The sequence below is a fragment of the Mya arenaria genome, chromosome 6, assembly GCF_026914265.1.
Source record: "Mya arenaria isolate MELC-2E11 chromosome 6, ASM2691426v1".
Lineage (NCBI taxonomy): Eukaryota > Metazoa > Mollusca > Bivalvia > Myida > Myidae > Mya > Mya arenaria.
In genome coordinates, this window is record NC_069127.1 from 12,453,426 (window position 1) to 12,476,738 (window position 23,313).

The following is a 23,313-nucleotide window of genomic DNA, read 5'->3' on the forward strand; positions in this document are numbered from 1 at the left end:
AACTTTCCCTTGTATGGACAGATTTTAAAATAACTTGCTACATGTGTTCCACATACGAAGACGACGTGTCGTGTGCAAGACCCATGTCCCTACCTCTAAGGTGAAAGATACACTAAGTGTTTATTCACAAGGGAATTCTGAATATAAGGACATAACAGTGTAGGTTGTCAAGTATGGGTGGTATTTTTTATGTTCAGAGGCAATTTAAAATAACTTGCCATATGTATTTGACACGTAAAGGCAAGATCAACTTTTCATGTACTGACCTTGTTCGTAGGCCAATGTCACATTCGGGGGTATTCGCCACATACTGTGACAGCTCTTGTTTTATTTACAGATAAGCGAAATATCAGAAGAAACATGCCGCCAGTATATGTGGAGGAGGAGCCAAACCTCGTGGTTTGTCCAAGTGGTAATAATGTTTCGTTAGTTAAGGTGCCTAACATACATAACAGCTATCGTTGTTTAAAGCTGTCTGCCTGGCTATTTGTCTGTTTGTGTGTAGGTTTTCGTGAATTAATGTCATGTTGGTAATGTATCTTCATCTTGGTAATCTTTGTCCATTGCCTACCGTTTAAAGTGGTTTGGATCAGAATTATAAATTAGTCCAATATATAAGTGTGTGGTTTATGGTGCAAAAATAGCGCAATCTTTTACTGCACATATGTTACAGGCTGCATGCCAACATTATGTATTTGTTATATCTATACAGATGAAGTTCTACGTGTCGCACTGTCAATCTACATGTACGATCCTGACCAGCCCTTGCCGCAGTCTGATGAAGTCCTTGTGTGTACCTCAGAAACCTCTGCCGATGAGGTATTACATGGTGTCATTTAATTATTATTTTGATTAATACATAAAGAATAAAGATTTAAGAAAAATCAGTTATAAAAAAACATAGAACAAATGTTTGCTTTCCCTGTGCACACCAATGTTGAGTTAATAGATTCTAAAAGATGATCGAAAATGAATTAACATTTGTGTAACATGGACAAACTGTGAGTTGGTTTTTTTATCCACTGCTGAAAGGCAAAGGGGATATCCTATTGGTGCTCGTGGGTGGAAGTGTATGTTTGGTGGCTGTGTGGGCAATCTTGTCCAGAGCATAACTTGAAAATACTTCATGTACAGATAGATCTCATTAAAAAGGAGAACTCCCATACTCAAGAATACTCAAGAACAACAACACTGCGGCAGTATTGTTTTAGTAATTGCGCATTGTTTAATATTTAAATACTTATATTTTGTCCTGAGCATAACTCGATTTTTTTAAGCGATTAACATTAAACTCCATATACAAATAGATATCATTGAGGAGAAGTGCGCAGGGATCATAACTCTGGCTGTAGTAATTTGCAGAGTTATTGCCTTTTCTTAAACGAAGTTGATCTTTTTTAATTTTATAAGAGGTATTCATTAGTAGTAACGCTAAATAGTCTGTCTTATACCTATCTATGTTTTCAACGTTTGTATTAATCAGGTGTGCATTTTTTGGCGACGGGCGATATATGATAGATCTGGTAAAATTCACTGCCTCCTCCACGCAGATCAGCTGGATTTTGACGTCAGCGAGGCAGCGGAACAGTGCTTGGAAGAGCTACTGTTGGACATAAGGCACTCTGATGGTAACTACGAAAATACTTGATAGAAGTCTATTAAGGTAGTAAGACCATTTTGGGCGTCATTTCAAAATATTATTGGCTTGATGATGTCTGGTTTCAAAAACATTTTTAACAGATTTTTACCGTCGAATAACAATTTTATTTAAACTTGAATTACCGAACCCCCATTTTCGAATTTCTGATAAAAACAACATTACCGGAGGCTGAAGGAAAACAACCCTTTATTTCATTTATTTTCAACATTTAGTATCAGAAAAACAAGAAATATATTTGCGTTTAGAAAAATGAATTATTGATCACATCATCAGCACATGTTATCAATCAGTACTGAGCTAACCATATGGCATTAAAGTTTTAACATGCTGTTCGAACCGCGTAAAAGTTGGAAAGTCGATGCTTTAAGATGAAATCAACAAGTTCTAAAACATACATAACCGTTTCTTTATTCATGACTTATTTAAAACTTTTGTGAACATAATGCTTAAATATAAATGTTTTACAGTCTCTTTTTAAAAAAAAATATGTTTGAAATTTCAGTATTGAATCCTTCAAAGGAACTTTTATCTACAAATGCAGATACTTTCGTTTTTATGAAAACACGTAACTAACTCTAACTAAAAAAATGTTAGCTAATGTAAACATAATAGTTGTGCTTAATGGTGGATTCAACCCTGAACCTTGAAACCCTCAAAAGGTTTGAATATGAAAAACTACAGAAACAAGCTCAGTAGCAAAAAAGTTGGACGGCATTTGGTTAACGCCAAAGACAAATGACACAAAAACATACAATTGCAAGGAAGAAACATAGGACAACAGCATAAAACTCCACAAACAGCACAGTGCATACATACTATATAAAAACTAGGTGTCTTATTTAGGGATTACTAGGTACCGCCTTGGAACGGTCAGTAAGATGTAAATTTACTTGGGGTTTAAACAAGTTTACGTGCAAAACCTCACTCTTATCCCAACACTCCTGAATAAAGTAAAACTGTAATTTAAGGTAAATCATATCAAAGTATGCGTTAACTTTATAATAAAACAAATAATGATAAACCACCTGAAGTCTTGTGCCTAACAGCATAGGCTGAAGCATTCAAATTGTATAGTTTTAAGTGGAGCATTTCTTTAGGGATGTGCTACCTTAAGTTAAAGACTGGAATTGTTACAAATGAAATTGAAACTGAAAAATCCAAACATTCAAAAGTCATCAAAATCAAGATTTGATTGCTTTTTTTATGAATGTGTGTTTGCTAGGTATCAAGTATCACTTGTTCGTGATATGCGGATCAGACAACGAATATCGTTCGACGATTGTTTCGTCTTTGGAAAAGTGTATGCGGCATGTTGGCCCGGTCAATGGACGCCAATTGAAGGAATATGTGACGCGTCATCTGGAGGCTCCGGCATTTCCTGGCAAACCCTGTGCAGCCATGGTGGATTTCAAAAGGTGTGAATACTCTACATATGTAAGAACGTATTACTAGTCTTTGATACATTGATCTTCATTTGTTTTTGCTAAAAAGATGATATAATACGTAATCGATTTCATTCCAGAAGATACTAAACTATTATATGTATTTATAGTGTGTATTATATCCTCGACAAGCAATTTGCAGGGGGTATATTGGAGTCATCTTAGGGTCGGTTGGTCAGATGGTCGGTTGGTCGGTTCGTTGATATTTTCCGTGTCCGTAGCATAACTTAAGAACAAATTTTGAATTCGTTGAAACTTCATACAATGGTAAAGCGCAAAGAAAGGACGTACAGTGAATAAGAGCTATTACTGCATTTTGGCCAATTAAAGAGTTATTGCTCATTATGACTTTTTTCTTGTCCGGAAAATAGCTTGAAAACTGCTGAATGGAATTTGGAATTTGTTGAAACCTCAAACAATGAATAAACTAAAAGAAAGAAAGTGCAATCAACAAGTACCATATCTCTACTTAAGTCAATTTTAGAGTTATCATACTTTAGTACATTTTCTTGTCTAGAGCATTACTTGAAAACTACGACGTGGAAACTGTTACAACATCACAGAGCACAAAAAATTGAAATGCAGTGAACCATACATTTATATTTGACAATTACAGAGTTATTGCCCTTCGTTACTTTTTTATCAGGTGCTTTTCCTGAAAACTTCGATTTAGACAACATTAAAACTTTGTGCAATGGTTAAGCAAATAAGAGTAAGTGCAGTGTATATAAACCTTAATTCTTCCTACGCTGATTACAGAGTAATTGCCTTTAGTTACTTGTTCATGTCCATAACTTAACTTGAAAGCTACTGGATGTCTTCATACAATGACAAAGCACAATGAAAGTGCATTATACATTAACCGAAACTATATTTTGCCAATTACAGAGAAGTTGCACTTTGTTTTATTTTTCTGACGCTGCGCCTTACTTGAGAACATATGTATTAGTGATTTTTTTTGATTTTTTGTTTGGATTTATGGATGAAATTTAATAAAATTTAATTAAACTTCGTACAATGGTAAAGCACAATGTGAGAAAGTTCAGTGTACAAGACTTGTGACTATATCCACAGCGTTTTAAATTGAATGTTGGATTTCTAAATAGTTTACTATCATTTCCTTTAAGGGCAGCATCCGATAGTATCAAACATATTCAGTGATATTTATAGTTTCATTAATTCCATTGTTTATTCGAAGCTAAATGATTCCAGTAAGTCTAACATGCTGAAATTATTTATTAAAACAATCGACTGCTTCTTTTATACCCCAAAATAATACAATTCATTAAATATGCATATTATTATTTTAGATCAACAGTGCGTATTATAAAATCAACACGAGCCGGGGTTGGTAAAACACTGTTTGTGCACAGAAAAGATGAGGCAGTGCAAGTGCAAATACAACGAAAAACCAAGTTGGTGGACACACAAAAAGTGTCAATACCTCTCCAAGAAAAAGTGATCAACTTGCATTGTTTCATACAGAGACTTCTGGAGCACACACCAGACCCACGAAAACAATCCGCAAGAATATTCCATCTTAATATGAACCATGAGGTATTGCAAAAAGTGTTATTTGTATTTGCAAGTTCCAAGGAGTTTAAATTTAGCATTAGGGATGTAAACACAATTCTGAAAAGTTCACTTTACAGATGACGTTATTGTTTGTATGCTTTCAACATATATCACATACATTCTAGTGTCAATATGATTTGAAGTCTATTACTAAATTTTAAGTCAATATCTATGCAAAAAGCTGCAGAAACAAGCTCAGTAGCAAAAAGTTGAAACATAAACCCGGTTTAATGGCACTGGGTAAACGCCAAAGACAAAGAACATTAAATCACAAACAAGATTCTTAGAAGAACAGCACAAAAGTAGCACAGTGCATTCATACTATATATATACTAGGTATGTTTATCAAGAAGTGTTAGGTACTGCCTTGGAACGGTCAGTAAAATGTAAATTTACTGGGGGTTTAAACCAGTCTATGTGCACAAACCTCACTCTTAATATCCCAACAATCCTTAATAAAGATAAAACTCAAAAGTTAAATCTGATCAAAGTTTGCATTAATTTGAGGAATCTTATCAATAAAACAAATAATAAACTTATTGGTAAACCCCAAGTACTTGTATGATTAGAGATTCCAACTCTATCTGCAGACGGAGGAATTCAATTCAGAGCACCTAATGCAAACACTTTTCAAAGATATATATTCTGAAACATAAATATTTTGTTCATCTACACAATATCAAGATATGTATGTACTGTTTATGTGTAAAAGGTCCAGGAAGGTGTGGACTACGTGTTGTTCAACTTGCTGATACTCAATTGTTTGGTCGACAAATCAGGATACGTCTGGCGGAGATCCGTGCATGATTTGTATCTCATAGAAGCAATGCCAATTATGACCCAAGCAACAGATGCAAAAGTATGTGCCTATATTCTTAAAAGGAACAAACATTGATAATTTGCTATTGTGGTGAGAAATGTATATTTAAACAACAGGTATTATGTTAAAATTTCATTTTGTTTGCATTGAGTTATTTTGTTCGAAGGAGGAGCCTCACTTCATACACCCGGTGTTCACATTATTTCCGGATTCAACCTGTCGCTCACCTGATGAAAGCCTGCAAATATATTCTGACAGAAATTCTGTCCAAGGTGGTTTTTTTTTTAAATTCTGTGAAGTAAAATTGATAATCAATCATAGACTTGCTAAGAAAGAGATTTAGATTTTGCTTTCAATTACTAAAATATTGCAAGTTTTATGGCTTCAAACACCAGATAAGATTTAAGTGAGTAAAGCTTGTCCCTTTCTTCAAAAAATTGTAGTTTTGTTCACACTTACACATACTAAAGATTTTGACCTATTTTTGAACGCAATTGCAGATTTTATGCCATCTGACCAACTATTCGATGAACAGCAGTTCCGGAGTCCTGTTTTTCAGCGAACATTTCAGTACCTGTTGAGGTTGGACCAGCGGAAATCACTGGAATCTGTCAGACCATCTGAGCCTGAAGGCGATCCTAAAACTTGCCTAAATGTTCTGCTAAAGTAAGTTATGTATGGCTCAATACAGGTTTAATGCCGAAGTTCAAATGTTTTCTTTATAGAATTAGCTGGCTGGTTATATTTTGGCATTAACCCTACAATTTAAAAAAGGAAAATGTTAAATGAACCAAACATTAATCTTGAATTGAAGCATCAATCTTGGACAATTTCTGTTCTGTGATATTAACTGAACAAATCAACGTACATGTAGTTTCTATTTAAGAAACTCTAAAATGTAAATGTATTCAAGGCATATAAACATATATGCACAAAATCTGCAGCTCTGTAAAATTGGTGTTATAAGAATTCTTCTTTTGTAAGAACTATGGTATATGAGCAAACACATGAATAAGTATATTGCACCCTGTAGATTCCATTAAATAGTTTGACTTCGATAGTTACATTGTTTGTGTTTTATATTCTGACTTTACTGTGCAGGCATTGCGGGGTGCGGGACCCGTCCTGGTCGGAGTTGCATCACTTTGTCTGGTTCCTGAACACTCAACTGGTTGACTTTGAACAGAACCAGTTTGTTTCTGTTGCTGCAGCCGAAGACCTACCTGGATTTGCAACATTTGTCTTAAGGTTTCTGATTCAGATGTCTCGGGTAAGTTGAGCATTACATGAATTGACAAATGACATAAAATGTTCAGTTTTAAATCTGTTCAGGTAATGATCAGTTCATGTAACTTTTATTTCCATAACTTCATTTTGAATGTTTAGGACTTTTCCACTCGATCATTGAACATCAGTGAGGAAACCCCAGGGATGAATATTCAAGACGCCATGGATACTGAGGATGAAGATCAGCTAGAGCTGTATCAAATGCGTCGAACATGGGAGTCAAGGTAACAAACAAAAAGCATTTAGGCTAATGCACGTGTTAACATGACTGTTTGGGATTTTTTTCATCAAAAATCTTATCATAGCCATGTTGTTACAATTATGCAAATAAATTTGCAGGCAATTACATTTTTGTTTTAAATATAAACATGAAACTTTAGCAAACATTTTAAATGACTATGGACATATGATGAGCAAAATTCGCAATATTTTGATTCAAGGTTTCTTGAATTATGCCCTTTTTACCAAATAAGGGTTTACTTCTGTTGTGGTGTTGTTTTATCATGTAATCATGTAACTGTGTTAAATGATCTTAGTTGAAAAATACTTAGAACACAATTAATATTAACCATTCTCGTAATGTTTCAGTCCTCATCCGTACTTGTTCTTCAACTCGGACCGTTTCACCTTCACATTTCTGGGGTTCTATATCGACCGGAATACAGGCAACCTTGTTGACCAACAAACAAACCGCATACTGGAGCAGGGGATCATGGCCCAAAATCTGTATGATTCCTTGATACGAAATCAAGCACCAGTCAGGGAAGACTTTGATGCATTGCCAAGGTAATTTAGGTTTTCATATATAAAATGTTCGGCCAGTCTTGGGCTAGAACCCGGGACTCTTGCTATCAGGGCGTGTGCTCTACTGACAGCACTACCGGGCAGCTAAAACACATCGACACCAGTATAGGTATGATACCGTGAGGTACTCCCCTTCCTAGTTTGGAATTTGTCCCTGGTTTTCCAGGATAGAGACAAAGGTGAAAATGATCTCGACAAAACCACAAGTAGGATATTGAGTATGTTAACAGTCACGGTTCCATATTGGGCCCCATTTGCCACAGGGTAAGAAGATTGTGCAGTGAGGGCAAGATACGACCCTTATACCGCTTGCTTATAGAGCGTGTGCTCTAACGACTGAGCTACCGGGTCACTTACACACCTTCTCACATATATACATATGTATAACATCGATAATACTACTGTGACATTTCTAGAAAAAAATCTTGAACTTCTTTTTCAGAGACCAGAAAATCATGAAGCTGTGCAGCATTATGGGCGTAGAATTTCCGCATGACCCGGATTCCACATACGAACTAACTACGGATAATGTGAAAAAGATCATGGCGATCTATATGAGATTTAGGTAACACCAAACTGTCGATTTACTGATTAACTTTATTTTTAAAGCATATTATTTCAATACACGTGCTCAGATGCTTTGTTTCACTTATTAAGCATATCTGCATCATCAAGTGCCTCTATAATTATTTGCAGATGTGATATCCCTGTGATTATCATGGGAGAGACAGGCTGTGGGAAAACCCGCCTCATCAAGTTTATGTGTGAACTACAGTCACCGCCTGGTGTTGATGTCAAGAACATGATACTCATGAAGGTATTTATAACCGTTGAATTATTTGCAAATGCAAGTTTTACTCAGACGGGTTTCAATAATTCTATTCTCCATATAGGTGTCTGTTGCATGTAAGAGTGGTTGGGAATTATTTCATATTTTATTTCATTGTAGGTACATGGAGGAACAACAAATGAAGATATCAAACGAAAGGTGAACGAGGCGGAGAACGCTGCGAGGGTGAACATTGAAAACTATGGCCGCCACATGTACACAGTCTTGTTCTTTGACGAGGCTAACACAACGGAAGCTATCGGACTTATTAAGGAAATCATGTGTGACAAATCGATTGCTGGAAAGCGTCTGGCTCTTTGTGAAAATCTGAAAATTGTTGCTGCATGCAATCCTTATAGAAAGTAAGAGGTTACATTTTTTAACATTTATTTTCATTTTACTTGGCATAAATTATGCTACATATATTAAGTGAAGTGTTCTAAATTTTATCTTGAGTTAAAACTGAATTGGGAAAAATGAACTTTTTTTTTTTAAACTTTGAAATATTCTGTGTGCTGCACCAGTAAGACAGCAGTTGTTGAATCATTGATTGTAAATATTCTTTACACATTTTCCTACTTAAGAGATTGTCATTTGTGTCATATGTTTTCAGACATTCCGATGAACTGATAAAAAAGTTGGAGCAAGCAGGCCTGGGATATCATGTTGATGCAGATGAGACAACTGACAGACTGGGACGGGTACCAATGAGGAGACTGGTAAGAAATATTTTGGTTCATCCTTACTTACTATACTATTCACTTAGTAGTGTTGTCAAATATGCACACTCGAACAGCGTTCTTCTAACTCAAGGTCCTCTAACTAGCCTGCTTTGAACTCGACTATTCAAAGAATAAGGAGGCTTATACTACCTGCCATAGCGTCGGTGTCGGCGTCTTGTTAAAGTTATAGGGCAAATTGGGATTTTCACCTATAACTCCAGTACCCTTCATTCAATTCTCTAAATACTACACACATTCGTTCAGGGCCATCACAGGATGAGATTAGATAACTCCATATTATCCTTTATACAAATTATGGCCCCTGATTGACTAAGGAACTGAGGTTAAAGTTTTAGCACATGTAGGGGTAATTATTGATAACTTCTATACTCTTCATTCAATTCTTTACACAGTTGTTCAGGACCATCACGCAATAACGTAAGATAACTCCATATTATCCGTAATACAAGTTATGGCCCCTGATTGACTTAAGAATTTAGATTAAAGTTTAAGGGCAGGTTGGGATATTTGTTAATAACTTCTATAAACTTCATTCAGTTCACTTAATACTTTACACAGTTTCAGGACACAATGAGGTTAATTAACTCAACAATCTGATTAAAATCCTGATCTTCTGTACACGAAGATCTGACCGTCACCAGTTTCAAACCGTTTTCATTACATTTCGGATTTCCAATATCGCTAAAAATAGATCAGCCAATGAAACCGCCTGTTACGGAATGAATGTAGGCGCGATCATCAAAATGGCGATACCCATGGCTATCCGGAAAGTTGTTGGTGAAATGGAATTTATAACGGCCTTAAAACACAATCAAATGGAAATTCTAATGGAAATACTGAACGGAAATGATTGTTTTGCAATACTGCCAACTGGGTATGGTAAATCATTGCCGTACCAAATGTTCTTACCCGTAAAAAGAGCGTGTGTGAGAATTACACGTTGTAAAAATTACGCACTAAAAATTCGGAAATTCCAGCGATAAAAATAGAAACTTTCGACTTCTACTTTCGTTTTCGCTATATGAAAGCTAGGCGTTGATTGGTTAATGGTTACGTCACGCGATGGTGATCTCCAATTGGTGCCGGTCAGATCCCCATGCACAGCAATATAGGGGATATGATTTTAATCAGATTGATTAACTCAATAATATCCTTTATACAATATATGGCACCTGATTGACTTAGGAACTGAGGTTAAAGTTTAAGGGCAGGTTAAAGTTTCAGGGCAAGTTGGGATTTTAATAAAGAACTTATATAACATTCATTCAATTGACTCTATGAAAGTGATACTTCACACAATTGTTGACCACCATCTTATGCTTAGGTTAAATAACTCCATTTTAACCCTTAATACAATTTATGGCCCTTGATTGACTTTTCTGGATAGAGGGCAGCTTCAGAGTCCCTTTATGTATCGCATAATTTTAGCAAGGTTTGACATATAGTGATCAAACTTGGTATATATAGGGAGAGTTTATGCAGACCTTTCATGGGATTGTGTTTGAATCCACTAGGATCAAGGTCAAAGTCAAAGTTATTATTATTAGAAAAATGGTTGGTATTGAATAACTAAAGTAAAGGTCGACATAAACTTGGTATACATGAAGAGTTTATAGAGACTTTTCATGAGATTGTGTTTTTGGCCCTGATAGTTATGGTCATGGTCAGGGTCACTGTTGCTAAAAATAAAAAAAATAGTTAGTTCTGAATAACTTAAGTAAGGGTTGACAAAGTGTGACCAAATTTGAAATATAGGATGATTTTATGGAGTTATTTCATTGGATTGCCTCCTAGGGTAAAGGTCACTGTTATTAAAATAGATCACCATTTGGTACTGAATAATTTAAGTTATTGTTGACATTCTGTGACCAAACATGATATGTAGGAAGCGTTAATGGTGGGCGTCCATGGGATTGTGTTTGGGGCCCCTAGGATCAAGATCACTGTTACAAAAATAGAAGAAAGCAGTTAAAACTGAATCTCTTCTGTAAATCATTAAAAACCCGGTTTTGCCTCATCACTATTCTTGTTTACTTTTTGATTTGATTTTTTTATTGCTTTGACAGGCATGTATTAGATCATTATTGTATTTACTTCTTAGACAAAGCGGCGTAGTCGATCACGCTGTCTTTTGTCAGCTCTTGATGAAGATTTAGGATGACCCAAACTTGGGTTACATGTTTCTAGTGACAATCCACATTATGTGTTGCTAGGTTCTATTCATTGAAATATAATTATATAGATATATAATGAAGTAGATATCAATCGTATATGCGTGTAGATATTTTTCTTTCGGCTCCCATGAAATGTTCAATGTGTTCCTTGAATTTTCAGGTGTATCGTGTACAACCACTCCCACAAAGCTTACTGCCCCTTGTCTGGGACTTTGGACAACTCAACACAAACGTTGAGGAGTTGTACATCAGGCAGATGGTCCGGAGATATGTACGTAGACTACAGTCATTGATAAATCAATAAGCTTTATTATTGGCTGGCATTGTGCTCGTTTTCAATATGAATGGCATCATTGTTGTATATTTAACAATTTAAATACCATTTTATATTAAATGCAATTTTGCATTTACAGATAAATGATGACAGACTTCCAGCCATTCCAAACTTGATCGAGGTTGTCAGTCGCATTCTGACAGTGTCTCAAGACTATATGAGAGCGCAAAGGGTAATAATTTATTTTGGTTGATTGTGATGTCAACGTATCGTTTTACAATTTCTTTGTGTCGCATTGGAAATATGTCAGGATTGACATACACTATGGCTTATCTGTTTTGACTTTAACGCTTTACAATATTTACAAGTTGGCTTCATACTCGCAATAGCAATTTGACGTTCTCTCTTTTGTAGGATGAGTGCAGTTTTGTTTCACTGCGGGATGTAGAGAGGGTATTGACAGTGATGGCGTGGTTCTACTACCAGGGTGAAGACGGAGGCTGGCTGTTCGAGGAAATGGACGGGAAGGTGTCGGGGAGTGAAGAACACCGACAGGATGATAGCGATGAGGAGGAAGAAACAGAAGATGAGGAGAGATATTTGTCACAGGTGATTTGTTAAGGAAAATTGCAATCAAAATAAATTGACAAAGAAAGAATACATTTTACATTGTGTATATAGATTAACCCTTGCCTTTTAAACAAGAATTACTTCGTGGAATGGTGACATTGAAGTATTTACTGAGGAGTAGTGTTAGTCTTAAACCTCTAATTTGAGTAATGTAAATGCTTTGTGTAGAAATAAAATTTGAACAATGCTTAACTTGTACCAAACATTTTAGGAACTTGATAATATCACGAGATCTCTCATCCTGGCCCTTGGTGTGTGTTACCATGCTTGCTTGAAGACGAGACAAGAGTACAGACAGGCTGTTGCGGGGCATTTCCGCCAGCCGTGCAGCCTTCAGGGTGGGGAAGCTCAAATATTGGAAGAAATCGAACGGTAATATTAACATTGAATACCAATAGATGATATTACCATAATACAAACCTTAAGAAAGAAGAAAAAGGTAAAAAAATAATAATAGCGTGATTCTTAAAGATGTAAGCAGTGTTTTGTTCATTTTTATTTTCATTTATAGCTGCCAGGAGGTCTTCTTGGACAATGTGTCTTTAGAGGACAACATTGCACGAAATACTGCTCTGAAGGAGAACGTCTTCATGATGGTTGTTTGTATCGAGCTCAGAATACCTCTGTTTCTTGTCGGAAAACCTGGAAGTTCAAAGTCGCTGGCAAAGACAATAGTCTCCGATGCCATGCAAGGAAACAGCGCTAAACATGATTTGTTCAGATTGTTGAAGCAGGTAGTTTATCATTTTTCGTTAATATCTTGTTAAACATTGTTACAATTCAAATAGATAATGATATAAAAATGTATGTTCCGAGCATTGCTACTTTATTTAGATATTGCAAGAAATTGCTTTGTGTTGTTAAAATGCAGAAAATATCTAAAACAATAATGATGTATGGTTCGACTTTCTATTGCAGGTTCAGATGGTATCGTTCCAATGTAGTCCTCTGTCGACCCCAGATGGCATTGTTGGAACGTTCCGACAGTGCGCGCAGTTCCAGAAGGATAAGGATCTGCAGACATTTGTGTCAGCTGTTGTTTTGGATGAAGTTGGGCTTGCTGAGGATAGCCCAAGAATGCCTTTGAAGGTACATGCTATGTTTTTTTTGCTTCCTCAGCGGCAGCTTAATTGTGCCAATAGTTTAAATTCTAGCCATAACTCGTAAACTGTTGAAGACATTTACAAGAAACTTCAGTACACAGGTTACCAATGACAATATGAATATGTGTAGCAAGGCGTCAGGCTTACATAGTTGATTTTTGAGAGCGAATCTCTTGCCACAATGGAAACAAAGTATCATGAGTGTTGCTGTCTTTTAATAGACCCTCCACCCACTTCTGGAAGATGGTTGCCAGGGAGATGAGAAACCGGAACCATTTATGAAGGTTTGTTATTATGAAAATCTAGGACCCTTTTTAACTCTCTTCATTGAATACTTTAGTTTAAACTTATTTATTTAACAACGATTTTCAAACATGTTATTAAAACAATATATTAATCAATCTCGATGTTGGTACGATGTTAACGCAAGATAGTGGTCTTGTGTTGTGGGGGAAACTGGAGTACCCGGAGGAAAACCACTTGCCGGGCATGGTATCCACAAAACAAACTCACATGGGCCTAAGTCGGGAATGGAACCAGGGTTGCTTTGGTGTTTAACTTTCATTTACCATAATTGTAATGATGTTAAACAAAAATTGTGACACAATCACACTTATATATATTATCAAAAAGTATTGTGATTTTTCTAATGACATTAAAAAACTCTTATGGCCTTGGTAAATATGTCTTTTCTTGGCCTCGGTAAATAAATTAACAATTGACTGACGAGCGATTCAATAAGTGCATTTTATGATCGCTAGGTTGCCTTCATTGGGATATCTAACTGGGCATTAGACCCAGCCAAAATGAACAGAGGAATTCTCGTCCAGCGAGAGGTCCCAGACCTGGAGGAACTCCAGAACAGTGCTCGGTACTCAAATATGTATAGAATAATGTTTTTTTTTTATTCTGGAGTCATAACTGCTTTTGATCTTTCATATGTCATGAAGTTTTTAAATGGTTGACTACCTTATTTATTATAAATTATTATGTGTAGCGATATCAGTCCGACATTAAATCATGACACATGCTATTTATGAATACCATTTTCATATTCTCCTTCTATATATGACTTTGGTCTGAAGTATTTTTATATCTGCTGCTCCAGTGGTATCTGCGGGAGTTCTAAAGACCTAGGAAACTTGATGGATTCTTTGATAGAGCCTTTATCAATATCTTATCTTGAGGTTTTTGCACAGGCAACACAGAAAATGAGAGATTTCTTCGGGCTACGGGACTTTTATAGGTAAACAATTTAACACTGAAAACAAGTCTTACATCTCTGACAAGACTAATAAACTGAATGAATGATGAGTGGAAATGTAACCTTCTGTGAAGGGAAGTAATAACAACGAGATTCAACACTTTCTTTCTATGGTCATATTTAAGAAAGTTGATGTAATAATACATGTTCATTTGAAAACTGCATGAAAACATACGGTTATGGCTTTATTGTGGTGTTGTTATTATCACAAATTTAAAACAGAAATATTAAAGGCTGCCTTACTTTCACAATTTCATGAACCAAAATCTACATTCGCATTTAAAATAACAGAAAAATTACCAAAAACCATGAAAGAAAACTGGTAAATATAGAATCGTTAGCTAGGTGATGTTAATACTTATATCAGCTTTATAAAACTATTTCAGCTTGGTCAAAATGGTGTATAGCTTTGTAGAGAAATCTAACCAACCACCAACATGGTATGAAATGCTGCATGCTATACGGCGCAATTTTGGTGGATTGGACGAAGTGAACCCAGAGGAAATCTTCAGACGTCATTTGGCACGCGTGATTTCATGCTCTACAAAGGTATGTTGCCTTATGTGACCTTCAGTTGAGTATTGCAATTGAGCTGGTGTCCATGCTGGTTGCGACAGTGGAGCATGCAAAAATAGTTTAACTTTGGTCATAAATAAAGTTATTCGCATGCTACTAGTAGACTTGTTACTAACATATTGACAGTTGCTGAAATACTTGAATGAGCATTGGCGTACACTTCAATTTCTTGAAATATTTTAAGTGTTAAACAGGAGAAAGCTAAGCTCATTATTTTTGTTTTGGTATAATTTATTTTATTTTCTTACTTTAAAACTTCATGAGACTATTATAGCAGGTTATTAATTTTTTATCGTTATAACTACTTTTTGTTATGTAAAAGTAAATAGAAGCAAGTCATTTGTTTAAATAAAATAATTGACTTATACCTGTTTTGCCTAGATAGTTCCAAGAATGTATGGCCTTGTCTTTAACTTTTCAAAAATAGTAAATACTGTTCTACATATAGATATGCCTTTGACTTTTACATTATCCTTACAGATACACAGAGCGAGAGACCCCGACTGTTCACCTGATGGTCTTATTCGCGCCTGTCTCTTTGACACACACAAAACAAGAAGGTTATTGACACTTTGGTTTCGTACTGGTTTAAAAGTGAAAGCACATTTATTACAACTTATAGAGCAGTAACGATGAATTTTATCATTCTTCTTCTATGTAGTATGCATGGTTAAGGAACAGTCCTAGTCAATCTCAGTCGGAATAATGTTATTCTAGTGTAACAGTGGTCGTGAATTTGAACTTCGTGCTAGACAGATAGTTTCCAGCCAGATTTACTTAAGTGATTGCAATTTGTATTCACTTTACAGTGAAACTCGATACATGCTTCTGCTGACGGAAAACTTTGGAGCACTGTCTATCATCCAGCAGCTACTTCAAACTAAGGGCGATGAGAAACGACCAATTACAATCTTTGGGAGCAGCTTCAGGAGTGATCAAGAATATACACAGGTTTTGACATAGTTGTTATTTAAACATATGTAGTTATTCAACTTTCATTTTAGCTTGTCTATTGTTGATTCGTGAAGAAAATGTTAGGTTATTGTTATATTTGGATCAGCATCGTAAACTATAAAAAAAGATATTCAAATAAAACTTATTCATATTGCCGATAATATATGCACAACAACTGCAAGGCTAATATTATGGCTGTAATTTATCAGTTATGACACTCTTTTGAATGATAGAAAAAAACAACGAGGGTTGGTATTTGCGCCACGGCGATCTTGTTGTGTTATTAATATATCATATTGGAAACCTGTAGAATGCAGCTGTCACTTATCCGTTTGAAGGTACTTTAGTAATTTTCAGTTATAGTTATTAGCCTGAATGACTCTGACAATTGCCCTGTGTTCACTATTAGAGTTGCTATTTGTATCTAATTGTACAGTTTCACATTGTTCTTGATTAAAACTTTAGGTGTGCAGGAACATCAACAAGATTAAGGTTTGCATGGAAACGGGGAATACCGTCGTTCTGCTCAACCTGGACAACCTGTATGAGAGTTTGTATGATGCCCTCAACCAGTACTACGTCTACTTCGGCGGTGAGAGATACGTCGACCTTGGACTTGGAACTCACAGAGTAAAATGTCCTGTTCATAAAAAATTCAGGTAACATCCTTTATTATGGATCAACATTTTGTTCTTTGGATGTGAACCCAGCGTGTTTTCGTGAAACAAAAAGCTAGTTCTTTAGAATTTTTTTTTTAATATTTCCATTTAACACGTATTTCTTTGCTCTTGGCTAGAAGACATTTAAAGATTCCTTCTGAGGTAAATTAACTGATTAATGCTGCTATGCTTATAGGTTTGAATGATGGAGGTAGAGCTTAAAAGGTAATAATACATTTTTCAGGCTGATCGTGGTAGCTGAAAAACAGACAGTGTACAAGAAATTTCCGATACCGTTAATAAACCGCCTGGAAAAACACTTTCTAACCGTGAACACCATTTTGAAAGACAGAGAGCAACAGCTTGTTTTACAGCTCGAAAAATGGGCCAGCGACTTTGCATGTCAAAATGATGGCAATAGCTTCACACAAAGGTAACTTGCCCATATCGAATGCCTTTGCACCTAGTTCATAAGTTACATATGGTAAAAAGGTAATGAGAGCAAAATGCTTTCTGTCTTTAGCACTAAAGCATAAAAAATTAGGCTGTTTTCGTATATCGATACGTACGAGGTATGTCCGTGAAGTTTGTGTTGTTAATCAATCACACATTTTAAGAAATATGATTAGAACGTGATTCCAACTCTTGTGGTCTTTACAGCAACATTTGTAAAAATACATTTTATTAGCTCAACTGAGCACGAAGTGCTTAAGTGTGAGCGGTTGTGATAGGTGGATTGTAAGGTGTCCAGTGTTCGTCGTCCGTAATCTTTTTTTAAAAACCACATCTCTTTCTATACCCCTTGATCTAATTTCACAATACTTCACAGGAATATTTCTTGGATGATACTGTTCAATGTTTTTCAAAGAAATATATTGAATTGAGAAATTTGGTTGCCATGGCAAATGAAAGGAAATATTAAAAAAAAATCCCAAACATTCTAGGCCCTTGCTCAAAGGGGTCGAAGTTTCACACAAGTTTTAAGTGGCACACGTTTAACATTGGCTTATTTTAGGAAATTATGTATATATCTTCTCCAGAATGATAAGGCCTAAAGATTAGATATTATGGATATAGCATTTCAAGAAGTCCTCTACTAAGAGTGTGCCAATAAATAATTTGCTCCACCACAAGGCCAATCGATATTCATTGACTAACATAAGGAATATCTTTAGAAATAGTATCCTAAGAGACCGAGGCCTAGATGTTTAATATTTGATATGTAGCATTGTCAAGTGGTCCTTTAGCTTTTTTGTCCAAATTATGTATCTGGGGTCAACATTGAACTGCCCCTGGGGTCATTTCTTTCTAATCATTATCTAATATAGGCAAATTGTTTTTTCCAAGCAATCACTGCTAATAGCTTAGTTATTTGCTTGTAGTATTGTTCTGTGATCCATTGCCTGTGTTCAAATTGTGTCATTTTGGTCATTATTGGTCATACCTTGGGAGTCTCATGGTACTTAGATTTCTTTATATATAGAATCCTTCTCTCTTAAACTGCAATGGACAGTGCTCAGAAATATATTCAGTTCATAGTTTTGTCTTACATTTTGTTCTAATATTTTTTTTCAAATGACCATACGTCCATAGTAACTATCACTAGCGTTTGACTTTCCTAGCAGCTTGTTTTCTTACCAACCATCTGTATCCTAAACTAGAAATAACCTCCTAAGCAACCACATATATATATATATATATATATATATATATATATATATATATATATATATATATATATATATATATATATATGCATATTACCTTTTTAAAGAAGTATTTGGTTTTGTTGTGTATCGGCGTAAGTAATATAAATTACAATTATATACTCAAGCAAGTTAATATTCTTACGGTGTCTAAGCAACGAAGGTTCCTAGGAATGCTAGCAGGTCTTAAAAAAATACAATTCTGCTACGGGAGAAAGGAAAATTATCCAATGAAATATGAAAAATACTCGCGTGTGTGAAAGTAAACACAAGGCACTGCTGCGCCAAGGAAGTGTTGGCAGCTCATTTTCTTTGCACCTATAATGTGGTGGAGATGGCGTATAATAGCAGTGATTTTCAGACATATGAAATCTTTTACCTTCCACGTTTGAAATATATTTGACATATGAAATATTCTTCATGATATGAAACCCAGCAGTATTCAATATAACCTTAATTTTGTTCCAATTTATGATAGTGATTTAGATTTGTGGGCTATAACATTAACATGTTTTATCGTTCACAAACACTTCAGACAAATCTAGTTTTTGTGTTATTTTCAGAAACACCAAGCGTAAAATGAAAGTAGGAGACGTTTTCATTGGCTTCCACAAGGATACATGTTCAGCTATTATAATGGATGTTTCACAAAAATACCCAGATAAACAAGAGAGGGAGGTAAGAAAGACCTCAATGACTTTTAATAGTGATTTTATCATAAACAACAAACAAAAGAGTTTCATTGCCATATTTTTTACCCTTTCGGTTCTCAAAAACGAATATTTCTTTTAAAAAAATACAGCCAACGATAATGACTTTAAGTGTCTAACTTCGGTTTTCAATCTCTCGGAAAATCGATAAATTTGGTCTGATTAGTCGGATTAATATTGAAAACGTTAAAAAGTAGTTATAGTAATAAGTTATTTAACATTTTTCTGTACAATACGGAGATATATTTGAACGAGTACACAGCTGGGAAAATTTGTACGAGTCCAAATATATCCCGTATTGTACAGAACAATGTTAAATGACATATTTATTCTTTTCCTTCCTTATAACAAATATTTAAATTTTGAAGACGTTGATATCAGATTTTGACAACATCTTGACGTTTTGTCTGTAAACAAACGAGAATTGATCATGGTAATTAAAGAGCATTTATGCCATTCCAACTTCACAGCGTCTGTCGATCCCGAATATCATTCGAAACCTTTACACACATTTCGGTCTTTTCATATCATAGGTGTAATATGGGAATTGTGAACCTTACAATAAGGAAAAAATACATGATTTTTTGTACGCCCGTGCGTTCCGATATGGGAAGATATTGTACGGTCACTCGTTGATAATAAGAGTCTATGATTGAATGTATAAAGTCGGAATTGAATAATTTAAAGTAAAATCAACTTATATCTGTAAGTTGGCTTACATAATACTACAATTGTATAATACATGTGTATTGTCTATTATTTTATAGATAAATATTTGTTTACTTTCATTCTCATTGTTTAAAGCTGTATTTGTCAACTTTCATTCTCATTGTTAAAAAACTATATTTGTTAACTTTCTTTCTCATTGTAACAGCTGTTAGAAGCCGGCAAGCTGCTCCTACTTTGGTGTGCAACTCCGGAGAGTGTTGTACGACAAAACACATTAGACGAATTTCAACAAAAGCGGTTTCAGAAGTATTACCATGAACGACAAGCACACAGTAGCCTGATTTCCTACCTGCAAATGAAGCTGAAGAAAGATGATTCTGAACATATATTTGCGCAGGTATGAATTTTCTTTAACATAATCGATGTAATTTGGTTAGCATGCACTAAGCTTACTTGTTCACTTTTAAGAAAAAGGTGTTACTTTTATAGTCCTTGTGTTGTCAACACTGGTGCAGTTGTCATTCCAAAAAATGAACCACTAGCTGTGAAAAAAGTGTGAAATACTACTAGGAACAATACGCCAACCTTCCCATTAGTCCTGCTTTTACTTTTGTAGAGTTATGTACCTTGACCAACTGAGAAAAGGGATCAATATTGTATCTGTATGCAATGCTCTTGCTCTTTTTGTAATATATATTTTATAAAAACTTCATGTTTGTCATTAGTACTAGATTATTTCTTCTTTTTTCTCTTTATAAAGGTGACAACTCACAGCAAGCTACTTGCGTCAGTCCATAAACAAGATATCAGCTTAGAACTTGGCATAGATGTTGACAGAATAATCCTTCTGGAGACTCTTTCCTCCTTTGATACAGAGCAACAGTTTACAAACAGAGTTCAGTAAGTACATGCACATGATCAAAACGATGGACTCGGTGTTGTTCGAATAATGTAATTATAGTTTATATTCCATAGAGCAAACTTAGATTTTTGTTTGCAACATACTTTTGGCAATTAATGTATAACAAATTTAATATAATACCAATTCACATAGAATGTGGTCTTCGTTTGCTTATTAATTCATTGATACATGTAACCAGTGCATGCGAATATTTCAGGCAGCATTTGCAGACAGCCGGAACTGGCGAGAGCTTGATGTTGGTTCAATGTGATTCCGGGGATGTTCATGCAAACCTGATCGTTTGTGCCCGTTATATTGTAATGGATGAATACGAAAAGGCACGAGAATATTTACGAGCTCCAGTGCACGCCATCTTCATTGTACAGTTACCTCGAAAGGCGGGTGGGTGCTTCACTGGATTTCAGGTAAATTTGGCCCCACTGGTAAACAAGCGCACCTTGTAATCAAATGTTTAACAATCTAATCTAGGTTAATGCACAAAATCATCTGAAACAGATTGGTTGAAAGGAAAGGTTAAACAAGATTTTAAGTATGTTTCATGTGGTGTGTGATGCGTGTATGATCCTTTTTCTTGAATTTCTTTAACTTAAAAAATTGGGCAAATTGACCTTCTGAATGCTATTTGTACTAATTCATCAAATAGTGTGTACATAGTTGTTTACTGGCATAAACGTCATGCTCTGTTATTTGAAGTCAACGTTAAATATCTCCTGAGATACGTGGCCGTAACTCAATTGTTGAAAGATATCTTTTATGTTATATATATATCTTATTTTGACTATTTCCTAGCTTAAACGTTTGTATCGTTATCTAAAATGACACAAGGGTCTCAACCAGGGTGAGAAAAAAGTATAGGTCTGCTATAAATAAAGATACGCATTTCTATTATACAATAATTATTTGTATTTGCAAATCAGAACAGATTTCTGACAAAACAGTGCATATAATGTATTTATTAAAGCATTATACCTTTAAAATATCAAATTATTGCATCCCTTTCCTTGATTTACATTTTTATTAATTTGTTTAAAATTTACACTGCAGTGTGGCCGCTGGCATTCAGCCCACATAGATGATTTATGTCCGGAGAGTACCCAGATGCCGGATATCCAAGACCTGCAGGGGAAAACTGTCAGCGGCATCTTCTACAGCGTGGTCAGGAAACATAGTCCACCTAGTGACATAGATGAGTATGTTTATTGTGTGAACAGTTATACTTGAATTACAGTAATTCCTGATATAAGATGATTACAAATTGTTGTCATGTTTTCATCTGAAAATAATTGTAGTTTTTTTCTGCTTGATTGTTAATGTGAAGTACATACAATAATACAATAATCATTTGCTTCACTTCAAGAATTATAACTTGTTTGTACATATTTTAGTTCAGATTTGCAGCTTAACATTTGTAATTGGCTATACAAAATGAAGCGACACGTGCACTCTTTTGGGTTTTGAACTTGTTGTGTAGCTTTGTGGTAGAGTACCTGCCTGCGGAGTGAAGGACCATGGGCTAGATACCCAAAATATGTAATAAGCAATAGTAGTGCATTCTGCTACACATTAGAATGCCATGGATTTATAAATCGGTAGTCATGCAAAATGTCATGACGTAAAGATGACGTGTAATATTGCGACGTTGGCTATTGCTGTCTTATAAGTGACTCCCTTGATAATTAAGTTTGGTTAAAACTCTAATTTTAAATTATTTCAATTAACAAGGACATTCGTTGTATTATATATGATAGGGAACTAAGAGAAGAAATGGATTTGACAGAAAATGGGGCAAATGGCACTCAACAGATTGATATATATACGCGTACTAGTGACGGGGCAAATGAAGGTGTGGATGTGGTGGACATAAATGTGGAATTTAACCGACCAATTGTGGCAGTGAACAAAGACGTGGCTGATCATCAAAGACAAGCAGTTTTGAAGGTTACTTTATACTTATCTGTATATCGTGGTACTATTCATTACTCTAAACTGATAATGTTTTGATCATGTAAAGCCCTTAAAGGCAGGAAAGACCTTGTAGCCATTGACGTCATGCAAAAATGTATTCGGAACTGTTCAAGATAATGATATACCTAAATCTTGGTACACATGTGTTAAATGCCACTATGCATGTGTTAGTTCAATCACTCTGACGAATGCTATTGTCTAGAAATGCCCCTTGACTAACTGAGAGGAATTGATGATTATTGGCTTTTGACTTCCATATTTGTTTTCTTTAATGTAATGATATCTCTATTATTTTGCAGCTGGACGGACTGATTATGCAGTGTGTTCAGTCGGCTTTAGCGATGGTCAAAGACAAGGAGGACTACACACAGAGAGAAACACAGAGAGTTGACATCATTTTGAAATGTTTAAGACATGACATTCGTTCAGAACAGGGTATACATACTTATACAACTACAAAATAAACTTTATATTCATATTTGTTTTAATTAGTGTACACATGATACATCATATTTATATTTTCTACGCGAGTTTGTAGTACATTTAT

The 23,313-nt window shown here is 35.2% G+C and overlaps 1 protein-coding gene across 1 annotated transcript in view; it reads left to right on the top strand.

Annotated features, from left to right (window-relative positions):
* Positions 1 to 23,313, top strand: part of LOC128237324 (E3 ubiquitin-protein ligase rnf213-alpha-like) — a 76,763-nt gene that overhangs the window by 17,603 nt on the left and 35,847 nt on the right. Inside the window, 36 exon segments of the mRNA XM_052952733.1 lie at positions 338 to 412; positions 713 to 819; positions 1,484 to 1,628; positions 2,883 to 3,075; positions 4,413 to 4,659; positions 5,390 to 5,536; positions 5,664 to 5,769; positions 5,998 to 6,163; positions 6,599 to 6,767; positions 6,884 to 7,008; positions 7,373 to 7,570; positions 8,031 to 8,153; positions 8,285 to 8,405; positions 8,538 to 8,779; positions 9,031 to 9,136; positions 11,495 to 11,605; positions 11,748 to 11,840; positions 12,023 to 12,217; positions 12,450 to 12,610; positions 12,750 to 12,972; positions 13,157 to 13,327; positions 13,563 to 13,625; positions 14,103 to 14,212; positions 14,450 to 14,587; positions 14,992 to 15,154; positions 15,662 to 15,741; positions 15,991 to 16,132; positions 16,601 to 16,794; positions 17,039 to 17,227; positions 19,064 to 19,178; positions 20,085 to 20,276; positions 20,640 to 20,779; positions 20,998 to 21,205; positions 21,846 to 21,991; positions 22,550 to 22,739; positions 23,066 to 23,201. Coding sequence (XP_052808693.1) covers positions 338 to 412; positions 713 to 819; positions 1,484 to 1,628; positions 2,883 to 3,075; positions 4,413 to 4,659; positions 5,390 to 5,536; positions 5,664 to 5,769; positions 5,998 to 6,163; positions 6,599 to 6,767; positions 6,884 to 7,008; positions 7,373 to 7,570; positions 8,031 to 8,153; positions 8,285 to 8,405; positions 8,538 to 8,779; positions 9,031 to 9,136; positions 11,495 to 11,605; positions 11,748 to 11,840; positions 12,023 to 12,217; positions 12,450 to 12,610; positions 12,750 to 12,972; positions 13,157 to 13,327; positions 13,563 to 13,625; positions 14,103 to 14,212; positions 14,450 to 14,587; positions 14,992 to 15,154; positions 15,662 to 15,741; positions 15,991 to 16,132; positions 16,601 to 16,794; positions 17,039 to 17,227; positions 19,064 to 19,178; positions 20,085 to 20,276; positions 20,640 to 20,779; positions 20,998 to 21,205; positions 21,846 to 21,991; positions 22,550 to 22,739; positions 23,066 to 23,201 — 5,430 coding nt within the window.